We start from the raw sequence: 24,907 nt of genomic DNA on the forward strand, positions 1-24,907 counted from the left end.
TGATATCTCAATTTTTACTCAAGTTACAGTTTGCACGGACAGACGGACGGACGGACAGACAGACATCCGGATTTCGACTCTACTCGTCACCCTGATCACTTTGGTATATATAACCCTATATCTGACTCTTTTAGTTTTAGGACTTACAAACAACCGTTATGTGAACAAAACTATAATACTCTCCTTAGCAACATTGTTGCGAGAGTATAAAAACCTTGAAACCCCTTGTTTAATGTGAAATAAAAATTACTTATTTTGACTATGATTATTTTGTGTGAATTTTTGGGATAAGAACCAGAAAAATAATCGGAATCCCGAACGCGTTGGTCCTCGTTATCTCAAGGAATCACTGGTGGTTACCAAAAATCCAAATTGAAACATTTGTAGATCTACACACCAACTAAAGGTATACCACCACGGCAACGAAATATGATAGGAAAATTTTTAACTAAATGTGCAATCAAAATTTGTAACTAAAACCAGTGACCTTTTCGAAACACCAACAACTTAACCTCTTACTTACTTAGATTGTTTGCCCGCTTTTGACACAAATACTTGCACGTCTATTTGACCTAACAAAAAGAACCACGTGACACACATAGAAATACTCTGTGCACAAATGCACACTGTTGTACGAAGACAGAGGCCACAGGCCATAATCCCCTACACGAGTTACGTCATTCCTCAGCTGTTGTTATCTAACCGAAACGGAGCAAGCGAGCAGCAAAAACAAAACCAACTACAACACATACCAACACATAGTGGCAGAAATACGAAGGAGCGCATAACAAACACAGAAGTTTTTTCACTCTGTGCTGCAATAAAATAGGCAATCAGTATTGTTGTGCTTTTCCAATGCAACCCTGTAGCTATTTGTGAATTTGGCTCTTGGTAAAGTTGCACAGGGATGTAAGTATATATACTCCTGTTTATACAAAACGCCGTGGCGCCACAATAAAAATCCACACCCACACCGAGTCTAGCACTACTTTTACTGGGTGATGTTAAGTTCTCACGGTCTCAATATTTTACATTTATACATATATACACACACACTTGTTTGAAACGAATTCGGCTTCATGCTCATGCTGCTCTCATACACTCTTACCCGTTCTCCACTCACGCTCTTAAGCTTTCGAAGGCAGTGGGTGACGCAGTAAACGCATTGAGCGTATAACTTGGCTTGGAGTCTATGAACTAACGGTTGTGTGTCACCCATTGCAGACGAAGTCCTTAGCGCTGTGGTACGAAGGACATATCGACTACTTTAACGAATGCCGCCAAATGAATATTTTGCAAATGGGCACAATAAAATACTAGCAAACAAAGCCACCTTAGTAGCACCGTTATTGGTTTGTGGAGTATTTCTATTACGAATATAATTTCGTTTACTGTGAATTCGAGTAACAAGCATAACTTTTTTGATTGTTTTCTTCGGCGCTGTGTTCATGTGATTGTCGATGTTTAGCTTTCTTCCTGACTTTCTGCTGACACCGTGTCTCTTGGGGAGAGTCAGCAACCAAATGATTATGGCGTTAAGTTATTATGCACATCGGCACACAGCCAACATTAGGATAGATGAGGGTACAATGTAATACCATACCATTGAACTGGAGTAAAAAAAAAAGTATTTTAATATACTACTATGAGCAAAAAGTAGTAAGACTTTGTTTATAAAATTCCCGATTAATGCCTCAAAACCTATGCCATCCCTTCAAAGTAATACCCCTTGGTCCCAATATACTTGTGCCAACGTTTTTTCCAATCCTCGAAAAAGTTGTTAAAGTAAATTTCGGAAATAGCCTTCAATGCTCGTTGCGAATCACGTTTCATATCTTCATTTTACTCAAAACAGTTTCCCCGGAAAACGGGTGGTTTGGCCGGCTAGAAGGTATTCGGAGTGCACCACACCTCGATAATCGAAATAAAACTGACAACATAACCTTGACTTTTGACCTGCTTTGTCGTGGTTTTTTTAGGCTTCGGTTTACCTTTCCCACGATATTCGACCGATTGATTGGTCTGTTTCCGGGTCATAAGCATAAATCAAGACTCATAGCTAGTAATAATGGGTTGTCAAAAAAGTCTTGCGGTATTTTTTTTGAATTTTTTTTTATTGAAATTGAAATGAATTTTTGAAATGAAATCTTATTGGCGGCTTGAGATGCATTATTGTATTTTCTTTTATTTTTCTCCATGTTTGCGACGCTATAACTCGAACGACTTGAAAGAAACGACAATCAATCAAACACGTGTTAGCGCGTGAAATGAGCTTTCCAAAAGGTATAGCACGACACGAATAAAACTAGAACTACGCGCTTTCAGCGCCAACTAGCGAAAATACCGCAAGACTTTTTTGACAACCCATAATATGTTTCATGACATTTTGGTATTCGGAAAGCATTGTTTCACACACGTCGTGCTTTCACTTTTCTTAGGAACAAATGATCTTTCAATATGATTTTCACTGATCCTTCCCATATAGAAACGATCCCAGTAAGATCTCTTACTGTTAATTGTCGATTCTCAAGCACTAAATCCTTTATTTTATGGACGTGTTAATCATTAGTTAATGTTGATTGTCTCGACCCTCTTGGAATAATTAGTACCAATCAAAAACACTTCCCAGCGACAAACAATTATCACCGAAGGCCTTTTCCAGCATTCAGAACATTTCGGCATCAGAAATTTGATTTCGCACACAAAATTTAATGGAGCTTCTTTGTTGAATAATTTCTCTCGTCAAAAAAATAGCCAAATGCACTTATGTACTTCAGAAAGACAAGCGTATACTAAACACTAAAGAATATTTTGATGTGACATTTGGCACAGATGTCACTGACAGTCATACTTGAAAAAAAATATTACGATGAATGGCTTTTCGCATAAATTTAAATTAAAAAGTCTTACTATGTTTTGCCCACAGTATTGGGCTATTTACTTATTATAAGCATCGGCTACGATGGCCCTCAGGGCCTTCAGTGAATGACTTTAAATGGTTTTAATGGACTCAGTGTGTTACCTGAAGCGAATACAAAACAATACAAAAAAAAGTAACATGAAACCAAATCTAGCAATACGGTGACTGAGATGTCACTCTCATTTCGTGTTTGGCCAAAAAGTCAGCCACGACCATGTCAGAATGTTACGGCTCCAAATCGAATGGTGACGAAGTGAAAAATCCACGAACTTCTTCTTCACTCATCAAATGTTGTCAACGTCTATGCCTCTGCACCATATACTAGCAGAACGGGAATAATGATCGAGAGAGTACTTTACTTTTCTATTGCCTACTCTGTCCGAAGTAGCACCTGTTGGCAAGAATTATTCTGCGTTGGATTTCAAGGCTGACATCGTTGTTGGTGTTAATACTGGTTCCAAGACAGACGCAATTATCTACGACTTCAAAGTTATGACTGTCAACAGTGAGGTGGGAGCCAAGTCTCGAATGCGATGACTGTTTATTTGATGACAGAAGATGTTTCGACTTGTTCTCGTTCACTACCAGTCCCCTTTGCTCCGCTTCTTTATTTAGTTTGAAGAATTCAGAACTATCAACGCGAATATTGAGGCCAACGATATCAATATCATCGACATACGCCAGTAGCTGTACTATAAGAGATTGTGCCTTCTCGATTAAGCTCTGCAGCTCGAATAATTTTCTCCAGCAGTGGATTGAAGAAGTCGCACGATATGAAGTCGCCTTGTCTCATACCTCGTTTGGTATCGAACGACTCGGAGCGGTCCTTCCCAAACCTGACGGAGCTGTTGGTATCGCTCAACGACAGTTTACACAGCCGTTTTAGTTAGGGGCTCCTCAAACATTTCAGCATTCTCAAATCTATATAATTGGTATAAGCGAAAATTTTCCCTATTTAAACTTCGATGATCTCAAAATCTTTTTTAAATATCAGAATCCAGCAAATGTTTTGAATTTAAAAGTAACACGATTATTTCCATAACTATTTAATACTTCAAGAGGTTATAGTTTTAAAAATAATAAACTAAAATTTTAAATTGATATATTGAGTAGTGTTTGAGTTGAAGTCGTCTAAAGTTCATTTTAAAAGTCTAGCCGCTCAATTCAATCAGCTCCATCTTTTAAATGCATATTTCTCAAAACTAATCTTTTAAATTTACTCGGAGACAAATGATGCGATCAATATCTACATGTTCTCCATATATTGAGCAAGTTTTTGATCTAATCAGAAATTTTGGAAGGCAAAAAATTACCTAAATTTTGGGTAAATTTAACTTTTTTTGAAAAAGTGGCAGTATTCAGTCAGAATTCATGCAGCAGAATCACTACAACGTAATCAAATATATTATTTTTCTTAAAAAACTTTAAAGCAATTGATACAGTAACTTTTATTAATTCCCAAAAATGTACTGTTTTTAGGCTGTCTAAATAGACTCCTTAATCACTATTTTAACGAATAACCAGTATCATAGCGAAAGTTTGATTACCACTGAATTGTTTCCGCAAAATACCATGAGACTATTTCTTACAACTGAACAAAACTAAATTCATCAAATCTATAATTTCCATAACTAGTTTTAACGAATAACCAGTATCATAGCTTGTTTGATGAAAGTTTGATTAGCGTCGCAAACATGAATTGCATATTTTTTCTACAATAAAGGCAAAATACCAATAAAATTTGTGCAGTTTATGGACCCGATACAGATTCCATTTTACAACGTTTTCTGTAGACAAAACTAAATTCATAAAATCAAGATCTATCAAGAGCTGGGCATGAGTCATCAAAAAATTTCCACTTTTTTGACAAATATTATACTTAGCCAGCTTTTACTTTTTACGAAGAGTCAAAGCCTCTTACGAATCGAGCATTAACAATAAAAAGGAAGCAGTCTACAAATGTATTTTCTAACGCAATTCAAATTATGCAATAGTACTTTAATAGTATATTATATAATAGTATAAGTTAAGTTAATGCCGCTGAATAATAGCTTACTATTAATTTCAAACTCGTTAAGTGCTTACGTATATATACTCGTATTTATATATTTATAAGTACGAGCGTTATTTTTAGGTCACTTAAAATCGAAAATGATAATACGAGTACCTGTATGAGTGCATAAGTAATTTAGAGACTACACGTTATTGATTGATTAGAAATCTAGCTAGAAATTCCTGTTAACATAGGAAATTCAAGCAGTCAGGGTTTAGAGAAACCTAATCTACTTGTTATAACGACAGAACCATATACAGTGGTGGTCATATAATTAGAAACGACTTTGCTGCATACAGTTTTCTTAATTTATTTTAAAAATTTAGATTGCCACATTAAAACTATAAATTGGTATCAACAAAGTAACACATTTCATTTGAGTTTTACATAAAAAAATCAACAACATTAATTCTATTTTTAGAAAATGAGGTAAACACAAAGAACACCAAATTCAGTTTGGTCATATGTATAATTAGAAACGACAGTAACAACTTAAAAATATTTATATAAAATTGAAAAAATTTATTAAATTTTTTAGTACATTTTGTTGGATACCCCTTATTTTTAACAACATTGTCTAGCCTTCGCGGTAAACTTTGGATTAATTGTTGGCATGTTTGCGCTGATATGCTGTTCCAACTTTGTTGAACCATTTGAAACAACTCGTCATTATTTCACGGTTTTTTTGTCCGTAAGAACTCGTTTCACAATTGCCCATAAGTTTTCAATTGGGTTGGGATCAGGACATTGCGGAGGACAATCCAAAAAATCAATATTTTTAACCGAAAGTCAGCTTTTCACTAACCTGGAAATGTGTTTTGGGTCATTATCGTGCTGGAAAATGTAATGGACTGGCATATTCTCAAAGGACTATGGTTCCATTACATTCTCCAGAATGTTTTTATATAAATGTTAGTCCATTATCCCTTGAACAAGCACAATTGGGCCAACACCATAACAGATCCACCACCGTGTTTTACTGTTTTCACAGTGTACCTGGGGTTCAGCGCAATCTTGGGAAGACGTCTTACATACGATTTTCCGTCGGACTGGAATAAATTGAACTTAGATTCGTCACTCCAGAGAACTCTATTCCAGTAATGGGTATTTTCAGCATTTCCTTTGCAAATCGCAACCGCTTCTTAATATTTTTCTTTTTGATACAAGCGGTTTTTTTTTGCGTAATACACCCACGAAGTCCCGACTCCTGTAAAGGCCTTCTTATCGTCCGAGCTGAGATTTCTACATTAATTTCTTGTCCAGCTTCAGCCTTTATTTCACACGAAGTCATGAAAGAGTTGCTTTTGCTTGTCCTACAAATTATCCGGTCTTCTGCTGGAGTGGCTTTTCGAGGTCTGGTCTTCCTGGTAGGGGTTTCAATTTTTTTGTTTTTTATACAAATGAATAGCTCCAAATACCATTTTACAAACCTTTGTGCGATAGATGACATTGACAATTTCTCCTTTTGATGGCACCTTACAATTAACTCTCTCATTTTGGAAGTATATGACTTTTTTTTGCCCATTCTAATAACTAAAACGTTTTTAATTGAACGTTGTTCAATTGCAGTATACTCACATTATCGCTATGTTCTAAAAAAACCGAGAATTAAAAGAAAGAAGAAACACAAACCGGGAAGTACAAGGTCTGTCGCAAAAGAAACAGAACTGTTAAAAAAAACAACAAAAATTTAATATTTTTCAAAAGTTATTTTTTTATTCAAAATAGTATCCTTGGGCTTCGATACAGCGTTTAGCCCGGGCAATTAGCATTTCAAATGAGTGTTTAAGGTCATTTTTCGGAATGCTCTTGAGAATATCGGTCGTCGCCTTTTGGATAGCTGAAATGTCCTGAAACCAGTGTCCTTTCATGGGCAAATGAAATTTTCCAAATAGGTAAAAATCACGGGGTGCCAGATCAGGTGAGTAGGGCAAGTGATTAATGGTTAATCTGGAGTTTTTTTTCAAAAAATGAGTGACAAGCGTACCATGAACGGCGCATTTTCGTGCAACAGGCGCCAGGACTCTGCCTCACGGTATTGTGGTCGAGCACGACGAATGCGTGACAAAATACGCTTCATAACACCAAGGTAAAACACAGCATTAATCGTTTGGCCAGGTGGGACGAACTCTCGGTGTACAATACCCTCTGAATCGTAAAAACAAATCAGCATTGTCTTTATTTTTGACATCTGAAGACGATGATTTCTGATCGTCACAGAGGTCTTCGACGTCCTTGGAATCGCTTAAACCACTCATGCACATTACTACGGGATAGACACTGATCACCATAAACTTCTTTCATCATTTGAAATATTTCAGTAAAAGTTTTCCCCAAGTTAAAAACGAAATTTAATATTTGCTCTTTGCATTTTATGACCGATGACCAAAAGCTGCTGTCACTTTTTGATCGGTCTAGATCAAACTTTTTATTACATATACCCACCAATAGGTGGCGCTACCAGAAACAGTTACATTATTATATATAAAAGTTCTGTTTCTTTTGCGACAGACCTTGTAATTTTAATTTTTTCAGTAACCAATCAGCAAATAGTCACGTGTTTATTTAGCATTAACGATCATAGTCTACACTACGAATAACGGGGCTTATAATTTACAGTGCGCATCTTAAAAAAAGTATACAGTGATTTAATTTTTTCTGGCAGCTAATTACAAGGTCACCACTGCATATTAGGGATAAAAAAATGCTTGCTTTTTTCGATTGTTTTCTTTTTTTTGCTATTATTTTTATCGACTGGCTCTCTGAAAAATTAGTTGGTAAACATTTCTAAGAAAGATTCTCCAAGTATGAACTCTTAATTGTGACGGGAAGGTATTCCGCCTAACGGTTGCTTATATTTTCTTTTCGTCAGATAGATAAATTTGGAAAATATAGAAATCATAATTCGTTTTCAACTACTTTGAAAAAAATGTTTGTCAAGCACATTTTTTCGTAAACTTAATCGTTATATTAACTTTTGTAATTTGAATTAAGGCAAATTAGCTTTTTTTCTCCAATTTTTCAGACTACCAATCGAGAAAAAACATTCGGTTTTTTATATCCACCCTAATATACCTATCTACAATATACAAAAATACATGGAGTACGAATAGAATCACTAAAGTCTACAAAACATGGTTCGCAGCAAGGCACGTTGGATAGTTTCTTAAGTATTCAGTATCAAACATATGATTTGCTAAGGTATCAAAGCTATAAAACTCTGAATCTAATTAGGAATATTGATAAATTAAAATTCATATATATTTTATTACGACTAAATAATTTATTAATACTTAATTTTTACAAATCTCAAGCACCTATAGCTTAATTTTGGCAATTTGTTGTAGGGATATTAAAACCAGGAAACGAATTTCGCTCTTTCAGGATTCATTAAACTTATTTTTATACACTGAAGTGTATATTAAGTTTACCACGAAGTTTGTAACACCCAGAAGTAAGCGTCGGAGACCCTATAAATATATATATATATATATACGAACTAGTCCCTCAGATTTTAAGATATCGTTTTAAAATTTTGCAAACGTCATTTTCTCTTCAAGAAGCTGCTCATTTGTCGGAACTGCCAATATCGGACCGCTATAACATGTACTTAGCTGCCATACAAACTGAACGATCGGAACAAAGGTCTTGTATGGAAAACTTTTGCATTTGACAAGATATCTTCACGATTTACTGCTTAAGGTAATAATATAATCTCCGAAAAAAAATTTCAAATCAGATTACTATAGCATATAGCTTCCATACAAACTCAACCCATAGTTACTAAAAGAAATGCTCCTGTGAAGGGTATATTAGCTTCGGTGCAGCCGAAGTTAACGTTTTTTCTTGTTAAGTATTCAAACGAATTTTATTAGCACAGTTTAATACAAAATGGTGGCTACTAGGCAGTTGGTAATCTTTCATTGGGGGCGCTTTTTACATGGCGGGTCTCAAACCCAGCGCACAACCCTGTGGATGGGCCTTTTCATTTTAGCTCGCCTTCAAACTGATATTCTTTGGCTACCCAGTGGTTACTTGGTCTAGGACTGGAAATCGTGAGCTGCTTGAGCCATATGTAAAAGAATCGTTTCTGTACACTCCCACTTGAATAGCAATCAGAGAACTTTCTTCACTTGCGTGTACTTCTACACATGACTCCATCCTCATGGTATCTACGCCAATAAAGAAGAAGAAGAGGTGGCTGCTAGGCCAATTTTCGAGATCAGCTATTGAGAGTGGACTTCAACGAGTTCGAGCATCTGAAACGAAATAAGAGACCTGTTCGGTGGGTTAGTTACCAAATACCATCATCGACCGATTTGAAAAATACGGCTTAAAGAAAACGTGTTTAAATGTTTAGGTGCATAAGCTTTGAGAACCGAACTCTTCGACCCTACAGCAGATTGAACAGGAACAAACTTGTATACACTTTTCTACCAATAGAATAATATTTAAAAAAATCGAGCTCCTAGAAGGCTATGAAATATTAATATTTAAAAATAATTTAAGAAACTATCTGAGCTCTTTTCAGGTATGTAGATGATGTCACTTCAGTAGTATTAGATAGTTTCGAAAACTTATATAATTTACATTAATTAAATATTAATTTAATAAATTTTAAATTTCTATTTTTTCTCCAATTTATTTTGGTTCTAATGCACTCCAGAGTATTTAGTTACATAAGCTAAGGAATTATTTTTATTATAGAACATGAAAGTGTGTGCAACAATTGCTAGTTACTACCATGGCGTATACGCAACTACATCCATAGTATTTAGTAAATTCTCTAAAGTACTTGCTTAGTATTACAGTCTTCAAAATTGTATACCACATTTCAAAAGCATACCCATATGTGTCTCATATATGTACATATCACAATGTACAACATAAATTCATAACAGAAAGTTTCTGCATCTGAAGCATTTACACGCACTAATGGTTGGGGCAACCAGCTTCCACGGAGACATTTGTTCCGTCCACTGATCTAACAATTGGTACTAACACATACACACAATGGTATTTAAATTCCTTTACGCAGCTGTGGTATTTTTTTATTATTTTCCAACGCACCACACACACCTACACGCCATGCCTATGTACATCACCTAAATGTGCCTAAATGTATGCCTCATATGTTAGCACAAGTGCACAGGTATTAAAGCTTGTATGTTTGTGTGTTTGTGCATAAATGTGGCCGCGTTCCTTCAATTGCACATATGTATACCCATTTACATATATATATATATATATACATTAGTGTGGAAAAATCCTTTATAAAGATCTTGATTTTGATTTTAATCGAGCAGTTTGTATGGCATCTATATGCTATAATAGTCCGATCTGAACAATATATTCGGAAATTTTGGGTTTGTCTTAGACAATAATCTGTCCCAAATTTCGAGCAAATACCAGGTCAAATAAAAAAATTTGCCGTACAAGCACTTGGCAAGGGTCCGATATTTGTGGTTCCTACAAATAAGCATTTTCTTTAGGAGGAAAGGACTTGTGCAAAATTTCAGACTGTGGCATTACTTCGCGTATATATAGACGGACAAACGGGCATGGCGAAATCGTGCTGATCATTTATATATCATATGTAAAGGTATGATTTAATGAAGTCCTTCTAGGTGTCACACTCATCCTTTAAGTCCTATTGCTCAAATCTAAAGATCTATTTTTATTTGAATAATAAAAATTGCAGCACTCTAGTATACATACTAATATACCCGACTATATCGCATGGATGTAAACATGCATTTTCATACTTTTCATATTTGTTTGCTCGCTTTTGTCTTATTATTTTGCACTGAAACTTCACCAGCATTCATTTCAACGCTCGGAATTCCTATTTTGTTAATCGTCAGTCACGCAAGAAGAGCGAATAGTAAAGCAAAAGAAATATGCTTTCAATGTGCTGGCTGAGTGACTGACTGACTGACTGAGTTGCTGCCATTATGCTTGAATACTCAGCCTATTATATATGGCTGTCCTCCTTGCATCTTGGTATGCTTGACTTTTTTTATTATGGTAGCTCTTGTCTCCTGCAGACTAGGCTTTGTTGGTGGCACAGAATATTTTATGTTCATGCAACACAATTACTGTGGATTATGCGTATGATAAGAAGTTACTATACGATGGATGTAGGTATTTGTGCTACATATGGACATACGAATGTATCATATACTTGAACAATATTTGTGTGTGTGTCTTTCGGAGAATATACTCTTACAGGCAACTGGTAAGTTCGTATAAGCAGCATATACTATATGTATATACATATATGACTGGTTAGAATTCTCATATGTGTGATATGAGCTTTAGAAACGCTAGTCTATGAAATATAGATAATTTACTATAATTAATGATCGTGTCTCGGTCAGGTTTGGAACCAATAGCTCAGGGACCAGTAATCAAGTACTCAAATCAAACGTCTGCGAATCGATTAAAATTGGTCATACTTTTCAAAACAAAACCGGTAAAAAAACGATATCGGCGCAAACAGTGACCAAACCAAGATTGACGGTCAGGAGATTTTCCTATGTATTTGGTGAGATTGGCATAAAATAACCAAAATCTTAATTCGAACTTTTATTGCCAACAATTGGACCGTCGGAAAGAAGCAATCGATCAAAAGTAGTCAGCTTTTTCCTATAGGAGAGGAATTGTATTCAATCAGGACAACCTCAAGCCACAAACACCGATAGTAACTCGCCAGTAGCTCAGGAAGCTTTCTTGGGAGGTTCTTAATCAACCACATCATAGTCCGGACCTTATACCAAGTGATTAACACTATTTCCTGTTATTAGCAAATTATGATGTTGGTGAGGAATTGCTTCGACTAACAGAAAGTTTCAAGACCGGAGCATACTCTTGTTAAAGATAAGTCTCCTCAACATTGCGTATAAGGTTTTATTGGGCATATTGTGCGAAAGATTAAAGGTCACCGTCAACAAACTGCTTAGACCTTATCAGTGTGGCTTTGGCTTGGGAAATCAACAACTGACCAGATATTCACCATGCACCATATCTTCAAAAAGACCCGTGAAATGAGAATGGACACACACCACCCTTTCGTTGATTTCAAAGCTGCTTTCGACAGCACGAAAAGGAGCTGTCTTATTGCTGCTATGTCTGAGTTTGGTATCCTCGCCACACTAATACGGCCATGTAAACTGACGTTGTGCAATACCAAAAAAATAAATCTGAACTTGTATGAAACAAAACTTGTTGAAAAGGTATTTCGGCTTTCCTGAGCCAGTGAAAATCATACTTGTGAAATTCTAGACTTACTACTTGTTGTTACTTGGAACACATTACAAATTTATCTCGCCTAAGAATTTACTGGTAATATCCCTACAACTAAGGGAAGGAGAATCACTTTATTTACTGGATCTAAAATCAGCTTTCCCTTCTTTGAAAAAAAGCTTGAACCACCCACGGATGCTCATTGTACAGTGACTAGTTAGAATTCTTTCAGCTAAAGAAAGACAAAATTTGCTAAGTATAAACAAAGCCTCACTGGATGTCTAATTCCCGACAAATGACTATCAGCAATATAAGTAAAAATGCAGCCTCTTTGTTCGTTTTCAATATTGATAAAACAAACACGATGGTTATTTGGATCGATGACATCGAAGTTTAACATCCATTGATTCATTTCGAGGTTCCCTACTTTTTTAAGGAAAAAACACAGAAACTTCAAATTTGGAGGGAAGGGATTTATTATCATTCGAAGGAACATTTTATGGCATTTATTTTTTGAAGATTATCTTTTTCAAATGTTGGCCACGGCTACGTCGCAGATGATACATCCGTTGAGTCCAATTTTCGATGATTCGTTTAAGTATTTCGACTGGTAACTGGAAAAAGGCACAAGAAAAAGTCTACAGTGGAATACCACACGATTCTTGTGGCCAATCGACCGGCCCAAAATGTAAAGTTATCTACTCATCGAAGTGTTCTCTCAATAAAACCATTGATTTATGCTAAGTGTGGAAAGTGGCGCTGTCTTGTCGCCGTCATCACGATCTTCAATTACGGGTATCAAGTAGTCGGTTATCAAGTCGCGATAATGGTCGTCATTGACGGTTACATTCTCAGCGCCATCATTTTTGAAGAAATATGGACCTATGACTCCTGCGGCCCACAAACCAAATCCCACCCGGATTGGACTGTCGGTCTGTCTGTTGAAATATCTTGATAAAACTTTGTATGCGGCACATCGCCATTGAACGAAAACTATGCAATAAATTAAGATATCAAAATGGAATTTGGCACAGGGGATTGCAGTAGCAAGGGTCACTTGTGGTTAGAAAATTTTGTAAAAGTGGGTGTGGCCCCGCCCACTAATAAGTTTAATGTACATATCTCCTAATCTACTTAAGCTATAATATCAAAACTCACCCAGCACAAATATTATAAGAAATTTCACCGACAGTCCAAAAATTGATAACATCGGAGGATAACCCCGCTCACTCATCATATAAGAGCACTGTTAAAAACTACTAAAAGCGCAATAAATCAATAATTAAATGCGCCAGAGACATTAAATTTTATCTCCGAAATTATGTAAGAGGACTTCATGAGAGCCGATGTGAAAATTGGACGATGGGTGTGGCACCACCCACTTTTTGGTGAAATCCCATATCCCGAGACCCGACTGACCGATTTCGAATTTAATATGTACGTAACTATAATCACGCCTACTTCCCTTATAGCAATTTTAAATTCCATTGATTCTTCCACTTTCTATCACGCAAATCAAGAAGCAATTAATATAACGGGATAAAACTTTGCACGAATGATGCCTTTAGTGCATGCCACCTTATGACCAAAAATTGTCCAAATCCAACAAAAACTATTCAAGCCCCTCTTCTTCTTCTTAATTGGCGTAGACACCGCTTACACGATTATAGCCGAGTTAACAACAGCGCCAGTCGTTTCTTCTTTTCTCTACGTGGCGCCAATTGGATATTCCAAGCGAAGCCAGGTCCTTCTCCACTTGGTCCTTCCAACGGAGTAGAGGTCTTCCTCTTCCTCTGTTTCCCCCGTCGGGTACTATTTCGAATACTTTCAGAGCTGTAGTGTTTTCGTCCATCCGGACAACATGACCTAGCCAGCGTAGCCGCTGTCTTTTAATTCGCTGAACTATGTCAATGTCGTCGTATATCTCGTACAGCTCATCGTTCCATCGAATGCGTTATTCGCCGTGGCCAATGCGCAAAGGACCATAAATCTTTCGCAGAATTTTTCTCTCGTCGACTCATCGGTTGCTGTCATCGCCCAAGCCTCTGCACCGTATAGCAGGACGGGAATTAGAGCGACTTATAGAGTTTGGCTTTTGTTCGTCGAGAGAGGACTTTACTTTTCAATTGCCTACTCAGTCCGAAGTAGCACCTGTTGGCAAGATCAATCCTGCGTTGGATTTCCAGGCTGACATTGTTGGTGGTGTTAATACTGGTTCAAGCCCCTAAGTACCGAATATTTGGACCCCAGCATCTAAAGCTGACCTCTTATCAGAAATATCGGCCAATGTGTGAGATTTATATTTGAAATACAGGGATAATCCTTGGTATATCTGTATGTCAAAAATGAGTTGAATCTGGTGACTTTCCTTATTTGTTTTGAATCAAGTTGAACCATTTGTGAACGTTGTTCAGACGTAAGTCTTTCTATGATGAAATGTCAAACAATGCTGAACAAAAATAGCATGACAACTTCACACAACTCATGCATGATCTGTTAAGAAAAGGCTATTGAAAAAAATATCTCTACTTGGGTCACCTGTTACAATAAGAGTAGTTGTTCGACAGAGAACTGTTGGTTCTGCAAACAGTACCTATGTCATTAAGAGTAAAGTTACACATTACCTGGCTCTTATCTCATGTTGACAAGATTTCTTCTCTGACTTTAAATCTTAGTTGGGCTCTCAGTTTTTCGGCAAAATTTAATAGAGATGCAGATTTTAATTAATTAATATTTTATTTTGGAAAATTTCCATACAATATCTAATAACAACATTAAGTCTATAAATATTTACAATATATTGCACTAAATTAAGTATGACATAAACGATTATGTTTATAATATAAAACCCTTATTTCCATTAATATTTTTCTACCAATTTTCTGCTTATTTCTCTTCACGAAAATTCATAAGTCTTTAATAGCTGCCTTACATTTACATATGTATCCTACCGACTTCTCTTACAACCTTCCATTGCTTCCTTACTTATTTTATGTTATAACCATTGCTCATTCGCTCTAAAATTCAATTGTCACACATTTTGTCTTCAAATACTCATTTAGCGCCTCTTGGCCCAAATCTTTGCCGAAACCACTTTGTTTGAAACCACCAAATGGCGCCGCCACATCAGTCTTGTTGTAAACATTCACAAACACCGTACCCGCCTCAATACGTTCGGCAAAGGATAGAGCTTTGCTGATGTCCTTCGTAAAAACGCCACTGGCCAAACCGTATTCGCTCCGATTGGCACGCTTCATCACTGAATCCACATCGCTGCCGTTGAACTTGGAAATAATCATAATGGGACCGAAAGATTCCTCCTTGGCAATGAACATTTCATCCTCGACATTGGTGAAAACAGTCGGTTCGAAGAAGTAACCCTTGATATTGGGCACAGCTTTGCCACCATATACCAAGGTGGCGCCTTCTTTAACACCACGTCGACAGAACTCTATCAATTTGTCAAAGTGCGCCTTATGATTTTGTGGACCATGCGCTGTGGAACGATTTAGAGGATCACCAATGGTCATTGTGCGAATGTCTTTAACAACGCGACGTACGAATTCGTCGTGAATGCGATCTTCAACAAAGAGACGACCGGCAGCAATACAGTTTTCACCCTTATTGAAGAAGACCGAGGACATACCCTGTAAATAAAATTATCGATATTTATTAACTGATTGGACCTAATTACCTAAAATAATTGTAAAAAAGTCTACTTACATGCTTAACGGCTTTGTCCAAATCACAGTCGGCGAATATAACCAATGGACTCTTGCCACCCAATTCCAATGAGCACTTCTTGAGATTAGAATCAGCACACGACTTCATGATCACCTTGCCGATGGGTGTTGAACCAGTGAAACCCAATTTACGTATCAAAGGATGATCGGCAACGGCTTGGCCTGCACCGGAACCTTGACCGGGAACTACATTAATAACACCTGGTGGGAAACCAGCTTTTACAGTAAGTTCAGCAAATTTAAGCGCCGTCAACGGACAGGTCTGTGCCGGCTTTATCAAACACGTATTGCCGGCGGCAATACAGGCGGCCATTTTCCAGGACAACATCATGAGTGGATAATTCCAGGGCGTTACCAGACCAGTTACACTGCAATCAAACCAAGAGGTTAGCAAATGTTAAAACGAAGATGCCAGTGACAAAACTTACCCAATTGGTTCCCGCTTTGTAAATGTCAACACATTATTGGGTCTAGCTGGGTTCACGGGTATGGTGCTACCTTGTATTTTGTCACACCAGCCAGCGAAATAGCGCCATGCATCGATCGACATGCCAATGTGTGTCTTTAAAGCCAGCGTATACACTGCACCAGAGTCCACCGATTCTATTGTGGCCAAGTCCTCTTTGTATTGCTCCATCAGATCAGCAAGTTTCATCATCAGCTGGCCACGCTGACGTGCCGACACTTGCTTCCACGAGCCATAGAACGCATTATGAGCTGCTTGAACCGCCTTATCGACATCATTACGCGATGCACAAGCGACCTTACAAATCAGTTCCTCATTGGTGGGATTTATAATATCCAAGGTGTCATTGCGTTCAGCATTCACAAATTCACCATTAATAAAAAGTTGTGTGGGCACAGGAATTTCACGTTTGTTGGCGCGCATAATGAAACCTTCGAAAGGCACTTCTACACCAGATGCAGAGCTACCTTGACGTAAATTCTTTACAATCTCAACAAAGAATTCTTCAAAAACCGGTGCCATAAAGACATGTTCATTCTCCAAAGGCACATCGAAAGCATCCTTACACTCCTCAACCAGACGTACCACATCCATGGAACCAGCACCGGCTGCAAAGAAGTCAGTTTCTGCCTCAATTGGCGCCTTAAGTATGGAATTCCAAACACCGCGCAAGATCTCTTTCTTCAACAACTCATCCTCGCTGAATTCAGTGATCTGTGGTTGATCGCTTTGTTTGAACCAATCGGCAGCGTTAATCATCTTGGAACCTTTCTTTATGCGACGTACATTCACAAAGTTACCATCTGTGCCCTGTATGAGTAAGCCATCTGGATGTATGTATGCAGGTGTTTTTAGACCCTTAAGTTTCAGTGAGCCCAGCTGCTTCACCGGTCCAGCCGAATAGATGTGCGCGCCGAACAAGCGTACCTTCTCCTCACTACCATTCGAGTTGAGTACAATCGCTAGAGCGCCCGGTTGTGAGTCCAAGCCGCGCACAAAGTTAAAGATGTTGCTAGCAGGTTGATTCAAATCAACAAATTGATTCTCCTCTTTAAACATCGCTGGATCATAAGTGGCACCTATCTCGGTTTGTGTGATTTTTGGCGCCGTACCAGCAGCTACCATATCAACAGCCACACCCATCGACTTTACGCCCTCCGGATAGAGGAAACGCTTATAGATAGTGTCCAGCGTATCGGTGGGTTCTATGGGCGCCTGCTTTTGCAACAAAATTGGACCAGTGTCGAGTCCATCATCAGCCCAGAAGATAGTGAAGCCAGCATCTTCATCACCTTCGATCAATGTCCATTGTATAGCGCTAGCACCACGATGACGTGGCAATATGGAGGGATGATAACAAATACTACCCAAGTCGGCACCATCAATAACCTCCATTGGTATAAATTGTGAGCAGAAGGGCAGCACGTTGAGTGTAGCCTTAACAGACTTGTATTGCTGTAGTACTTCCGGTAGGGCAACACCCTTTTTACGCCATGAAGCGAATTTGAAGACGGGAATGTTATGACGTGCTGCTGTAGTGGCTAAGATATCTTCGCGGCTACCCTTATCGGGTATGGTAAATACACCCACGACATTGTATTTCTTCTCTAAAATTAGTTCCAAAACATCGGCAGCAAAATTACTCTGACCAATGATGGCAATACGTAGTGGTGGCTGGAAGTAGAGAGAGAAGAGATACGATAATTTAATGTTTATCAGGATTTTGTGAGTAAAAATTATTAAAAGAGTTTGTGTAATAAAATTAACGTTGACTCTAATTAACAAATGTATATTCTAAATTGTATGTAACATATGTAGATCATAAGTCTCTTTTTTTAGAGAGTTATATAAATGTTTCGATCTCTGTCTTCTCAAATACTACACAGATCTAAAAATATTATGAACTTTTAGGCAGTTATTAAAGTGTCTAAATATTTTCTTCAACTGAAAGAGAACAAATAGTTCAAATGCTAAAAAAAATCCACAAGGAGTCGAAATATTTCAAACAAGCCAAAAGAGTACGAAATAGTGGAAAAAATTACCAGATTGGTTGTTATAATTGACCGATGAAATTTGTCGATTAAAAAGAGATCTCAGTTATGTATCTAAACTGCTTCAAAAAAATAATTATAATCCATTATTTCATAAAACTTTCGGAACAAATCTTTATGAATATAAATGACAAATAGAATAAGTTATTTAAAAGTGACCTCGGTTTGGTCATCTCGGAATTTCCACTAAAAAATTTCCATTCGGAAATACTGTTAATTTGAAAAGAGATGCACTAGAATACTGAAAAATTAATTTATTAAAAAGAAGCAATACAAAATTTATTAATATCTTAAGAGATTGTCCTTATATCGGTCTAATACGAAAATAATATAAAATTTCGTGATATTCCATATTCATGATTTGAAAACTGAAATGAAACTTTGAAGAGTCTTCACCAACGGAAAAATGTATTACAAACACTTTGTCAAGCGTTCTATACCTTGTGTTGGACCTTTCATGTTACCCTCACTTATTTAAAGTCAGTCATAATTAAAAAACATTTTAGTAACTCTATCAAAATTTCTCTTTACACGTTACGTACTGTCTGACTGCTATAAGTATAAACAGCTGCATATACATACATGATTTATTTACACACTTATATGTATGTATGTCTATCAACAACATTAAATGTTTATTGTACTTTCTTATATTCATAAAATATGGGCACGAAAAAAAGATTTCCGCAAAGCCTTTTTTTAATAAAAAATTTCTTTAAACAAACATAACCAGTTTGAGGCGCTTTTAATGACTTGGCATTATCAGCACACACCAGTTCTACATGTCAATTCTGTGGAAAAAACAAAATGCGCAACACGTGATGAAATTGATAGCACCGGGCTGCTGAAATGAGTTCAACTAGGTACTATATATTAATAGTTTTACCCGCAAGTGGAGGTTGTTGCACTGAATGTAACAAATACTTTATTAAGCGATTGATAATATTCTTAGAATAATATTATGTGCATTATGTTGTGTTCGAAAATCTGAATTCTAAATTAATGCCGGAAACTAGTCTAAGCTGCTGATTTTCTTATGTCACTCAAATTTTTAGAGAGATTTAGTGATATTTTGGGTCATGGAGAGTAAAGTAGCGGACATTTAAATACATACTCACTTTAAACCCTTTTAACTTTTGTCATATAAAGTTGATCTTACAAATATTATACACCATTGAACTGAGAGGAAAAGACTGATGACGTTCATATTTGCTTTTTTAAGAACTCAGATGTTGTAATTAACAATGATGTATTCAATGAATTCGATTTCAAAATTTAAATATTTATACTTTGGAGGCGAACTTCGAAGCACGTAGCAATTAATTTGTTTGCAATCTCTTAAAAAAAGTTCCGAACCGAAAATATCGAAAATTTACCGATTTACCATGTAGACAACCACTTTGTATTTTCTTAATTTTTTTTCCATTGTCGACACTTCAAAATATTCTATAAATAACGCGATTTTTTGTAACACTTTTTATATTCAGCAAAATATTGCTAAAAATTTCGATTTCTTGGAACAAATGTGTATAATCAAGTTTTCTTTACTAAATTGGTAGTCTCAAGTACCCACTGTTATCAAATATTATCAAATACTTGTAAGTGCTCTTATAGCGCACTTAAGTGCGACGTTTTGTTTAAATGTGTTGTAATTTACAATTATCTGTATCATATTATTAGGTATTAGTCAGTTGTTATAAGTGTAAAGTCAATTGTTGTCTGCGAAACTAAGCACATGTATTGCATAATAGGAAAAAAGAGAGAGAAAATGAAAAAAGTTGCTAGAAAGTAACATTGAAAAGTTGTGGGTATTAAGAGAAGAACACTGAAAATATAAATATTTTTCATGAAATATTTTCTTTTTTTGAATTCACTGTCTTCAGAAAGCAATAATAATTCATAAGTGACGCTTAGAACCAAATTTCATTCGGGAATAATTTTTGCTCATTTTTCGTTTCAAAACAAAAATATTTATATTAGGCTTTTTTCTAATATTTTATTATAAAATCATATAAGCAACTTTAAATATTTTATTTGTCTTTTTTTTCACACTTTGTTTTTGTAGCGCAGCGTTTCTTAGACAAAGCGGCGCTGTTAAAATCAGCTGTTTTCTAGTAGCCATAGAAACTAGCTTCTGAACATTTACTAATAAAATATCTACTATATTTGTTTGGTGTGTAAATACCAAAAGCCAATTATTAAAGATAGTTTCAGACTTTTATAACACTTATTCGACTAAAATTTAATTTAAAATTTTTCACGATGTATATAAAATGTGCTTTTTGAGGTTATATAGTATATTATATTTATGCAGAAACATGTTTTGTTTCTTTTTCTAAGACTAAGGCTGTTATGAAAAGTTAAATTTAAAGTCTTTCTATTTTTAAATTTGAATTGACTATTACTAAAATTTAAATAAAACGTAATTATATAAAAATGCAAATAAAGAAACTATTATACTCTGCAGCAACATGTTGCAAGAATATAAATATATGTATATAGAAATAACCAAAAATTTAAAAGAACATTCGGTAAGAAAGTAAAGGTTAAGATTTAAAATATCTAAATTATAAATTTATAAAAAATTATATATATTACATTTTCTTCATAAATTTCTAAATTAAAAAGCAAATTAATTATAAATATATAAAGAAATGTAATCAATTTATTCAATGTATATTATTTTTTTTTATTAATTACCTTAAAAAATTATGGTAGTTCTTTTTAACTGCTAACAAAACAAAGATATTTTATTACAAGTTATTACTTTAATTAAAGTTGTTTTTATATATCAAAAATAATTTTTCAAAATTTCTGATGACTAAATACTTTTCGCCGAAAAAGATCGAAAATATTTTTTATTAAAAAAATTGTATAACAAGTGAGCATGGTTAAGTCCTCTAAATTAAAAAGAATATATATACATATAAGTATAATTAAATTTTTTTTTAATTCTTGATTATATAAGTAATAGTTTCTTAAATCAAGAATTTTTTATTAATAATTATAAAAATATACATATATTAAAATTTTGAGGAATTTTAAAAAAATTAAAAATTTTTTTTGAGATTAAAAAAAATTAAAACTAAAATTAAAATTTTTTCTGAAATATTTTTTGTCATAAATTAGCTTTTATATGAGCATTCAGTTTATTGAATATAAAAATTAAAAATTTAAACCTTTTTTTGGCGAAATTTTTTGTAGGAGCAAAATGTTTTTAAATAAAAATTAAAAAAGTGAGTTGCATGAGCATATATGTATGTAGTTGTTTTATGTTTAAGGACAGTTTAAAAATGTTGTAGAGCATAAAAATTATAATTTTTTCTTTAAGGAAGAAACTTTTAAGCCCAAAAAATACTTTTTGGAATAAAATCGTTCTTGTAGTAAATGAAATATTATTTTGTTAACAAAAAAAGTATCTTATACAAATAATTTAGAGCGAATATCTTAAAAATTTAGAGCCAAAATTAATTTTGCTAAACAAAATTAGCTAATCTTATTTTTTTAATAATTTTTTAAAGTCCTCTTTTATTTTTTTTCATTCAGGGCAAATATGAGTTTAACAGGCAATTTTACAATCACATTATTTAGAAATTTTGTTGCTTTTGTTTTATTTTATTTATTTTATTTTATTTTATTTTATTTTATTTTATTTTATTTTATTTTATTTTATTTTATTTTATTTTATTTTATTTTATTTTATTTTATTTTATTTTATTTTATTTTATTTTATTTTATTTTATTTTACTTTATTTATTTGATTTTATTTTATTTTGTTTTATTTTATTTTATTTTATTTTATATTATTTTATTTTATTTTATTTTATATTATTTTGTTGTATTTTATTTTACTTTTTTTAATTTATTTTACTTTATTAATATTTTTTTTTGTTAAAAAACGGTCAAAAAATTATTTTTAATTATTATACTATTTTAATGATAATATTTTAAAATACTCTTATACATTTATTCATTCTACACAAATATAATTTTAACGGTAAAAATAATAAAAAAATTATTTAGTTTAAAAATAACTTCTTTCATTTTTTCCGTTACATAATTTTTTATTTCAAATTTAATTATTATTAAGCGATTTTACACATAAATTATGTTCATGAATACTGATTTTTTAGTTTTTTAGTATATATGTAATTAATATAACTTGGAACCAAAAGAACTTCAATACCAAAAAACACAAACAATGAAAAAAATTAACGAAAACTCTTTAAAAGTTGGCCGGATAAAAAAATCGTATGCTTCATTTTAGTATTTTTGCTTTTCACAATTGCATATACATATGTATGTATGTATGTATGTATTTAAATATTATAAAAAAGTTTATCCGAAATCAAAATGAAAAAAAGTATTTCTGATAACACTACTTTCTCGCGTTTTTGTTATTTTGAAACAAAAGTAAATAATAAAGCACTAAAACTGTTAAAGGGAAAACAAAAAACAAATAAATGTAAATTTGTTAACTAAAAAATAATAAAAATAAATCATATCAATTATTTTTTTAACTATGTTTTCACAAGTTTTAGTATATTATATTTTCACTACTGCATAGACACATTTAAATATAAGAAAAGAAGCTTTTTCTAAAAACATATAATAAAATACTCAAAGTTAGCATGAAAAATACAAACTGTAATACTAACAGCCATGACTTTCGTTGCACTGTTTTGCACTTGCACTTGCACTGTTTGTATTTTATTCAGCTCTTGTTGTTTTTTTCTTGGAAAATGCTTTCCTTTCACTCGCCGGTAATTAACAACCAGAAATTACAATACAAATTTCAGCTAAAGCGAAAAACTGCTGATCGCAAATTACTGTAAGCTACACTTCACTGCACCAGCAAGCTAGTAACTATGTATGCATATATGTATGTATGTTGATATGCAAGTAAGACTTATGCAATTTCTTTGTAAAATTAGCTGACTTGTGAATAAAAGCAACGACGACGACTTGCTGCTATGAAAAACTAAACACTTTTGAGTGATCAACCGCCGGACAACTGATATTTATATACTCAAGTTGCGACCGGCAAAGCCATACAGGCAGTGTACTGGACAAATTCAAATTAAAAACATAAAACAACAACACATAAACATGTACATCTTTAAGACAATGATTATAAACAAAATATTAAAAACAAAACTGTAACATTTTGATAGTGCTTAGCTTTAGAAATACTATAAATATATAAATACTTATATAGTACATATGTATAAATATAAATTCGCATGAGTATTGGTGTACTTTCGCAAATGTACAAAAACCTTTAGTATGTATGTACATATAAAAATATATGGATTTACGAGTGCCTTATCGTGTATATTTGAGGGCTTAAGAGATAGTGATTAGAAGCACTTTCTTCGCTATTGTTGCTGTTGTGCACGCAAACGCTCTTATCATCGATTGGTTCGAGCTTTAGGTGCACTTCTTATCAGCTAAACTCTGAATTGGAGCGCCAAAAAAAAAACAAAATTGTTAGTATATTTGTTTGTTTGCTTTGCAACTATATGACATTTTTGTTTTGTTTGTTTACATATATTAATTTCTTTAGAGGTTGACAACGTGCACACGCCCAACTTTTCACGTTTTGTATAGTGCATAAGTTTATATGCACACTCAAAAACTTGCAAGCGTAAGTGATAAACCAGAAAAATGCAGTTTGAATATTCTCAAGTGTCAAATGGTTCCGACAATTCTGCTGATATCAACAATATATTGTATAATATCTAGATAGTATTTGTTTCAATAGGCAATAAACCCAATTTATGACAATCGCCGTTGTGTTTACAGTGATTAGCCCGCTACTTAGCAAAATCTAGTTACAATCCCAACGACCAACTAATATCAAATACTTCTTTTATTATTAGCGGTCGACGTTCAGCAAGGAATGTTCTACGCTGAGTAGTTTTCTGCGGTAAAGAAACTCTAACGTTCGGAGTCGATTTGAAATTTGTGGGACCCATAATTAAATGAGTAAGAGAGGCAGACTCATTAACCTAAAACTCAACGATCTAAACAGCACTTGGTCGCATAAAATCAGGGTCAGTTCCAGTAATGTAAAATCAGCTGTCTTGGCAATTGAAAACTCTTTATTCTGGCTCGCTCTAGTAACACAGAATATTTGATACAATAAAAGAGAAGAAAAATCCGGACTTGACGAATGTAGCTAAAAAAGGTCATTTCATCTTATCTTCTAAAATGTAGTACTTCCAATCAATCAATCATTTAGTGAATACTCGGAGATACTTAAATGATGCAATCAATTTCGAATTTTTTGCATGGTCTGTATATAATTCTTCAAACTATGACCCTACCAGTTTGATATGTTCAAAAATCGCTTTTTAGTCAATTCGTCAAATCGAAGGTCATTGTACAGATAATATCAGATCAGAATGTAGAACACGATTTTTTTTT

General features: G+C 34.4%; 1 protein-coding gene across 1 annotated transcript; it reads right to left on the reverse strand.

Moving 5' to 3' along the window:
* Positions 1 to 14,935: 14,935 nt before the first annotated feature.
* LOC126753365 (cytosolic 10-formyltetrahydrofolate dehydrogenase) lies at positions 14,936 to 23,475 on the reverse strand. The gene is made up of 4 exons (XM_050464757.1): positions 23,137 to 23,475; positions 16,390 to 18,101; positions 15,942 to 16,329; positions 14,936 to 15,865 (listed from the first exon to the last, which is right to left on the reverse strand). Exons 1-4 carry the CDS (start codon positions 23,140 to 23,142, stop codon positions 15,236 to 15,238), a joined length of 2,736 nt encoding a protein of 911 aa, XP_050320714.1. The 5' UTR covers positions 23,143 to 23,475; the 3' UTR covers positions 14,936 to 15,235.
* Positions 23,476 to 24,907: the final 1,432 nt, after the last annotated feature.

Source organism: Bactrocera neohumeralis, chromosome 3 (genome assembly GCF_024586455.1).
Source record: "Bactrocera neohumeralis isolate Rockhampton chromosome 3, APGP_CSIRO_Bneo_wtdbg2-racon-allhic-juicebox.fasta_v2, whole genome shotgun sequence".
In the NCBI taxonomy this organism is placed as follows: domain Eukaryota; kingdom Metazoa; phylum Arthropoda; class Insecta; order Diptera; family Tephritidae; genus Bactrocera; species Bactrocera neohumeralis.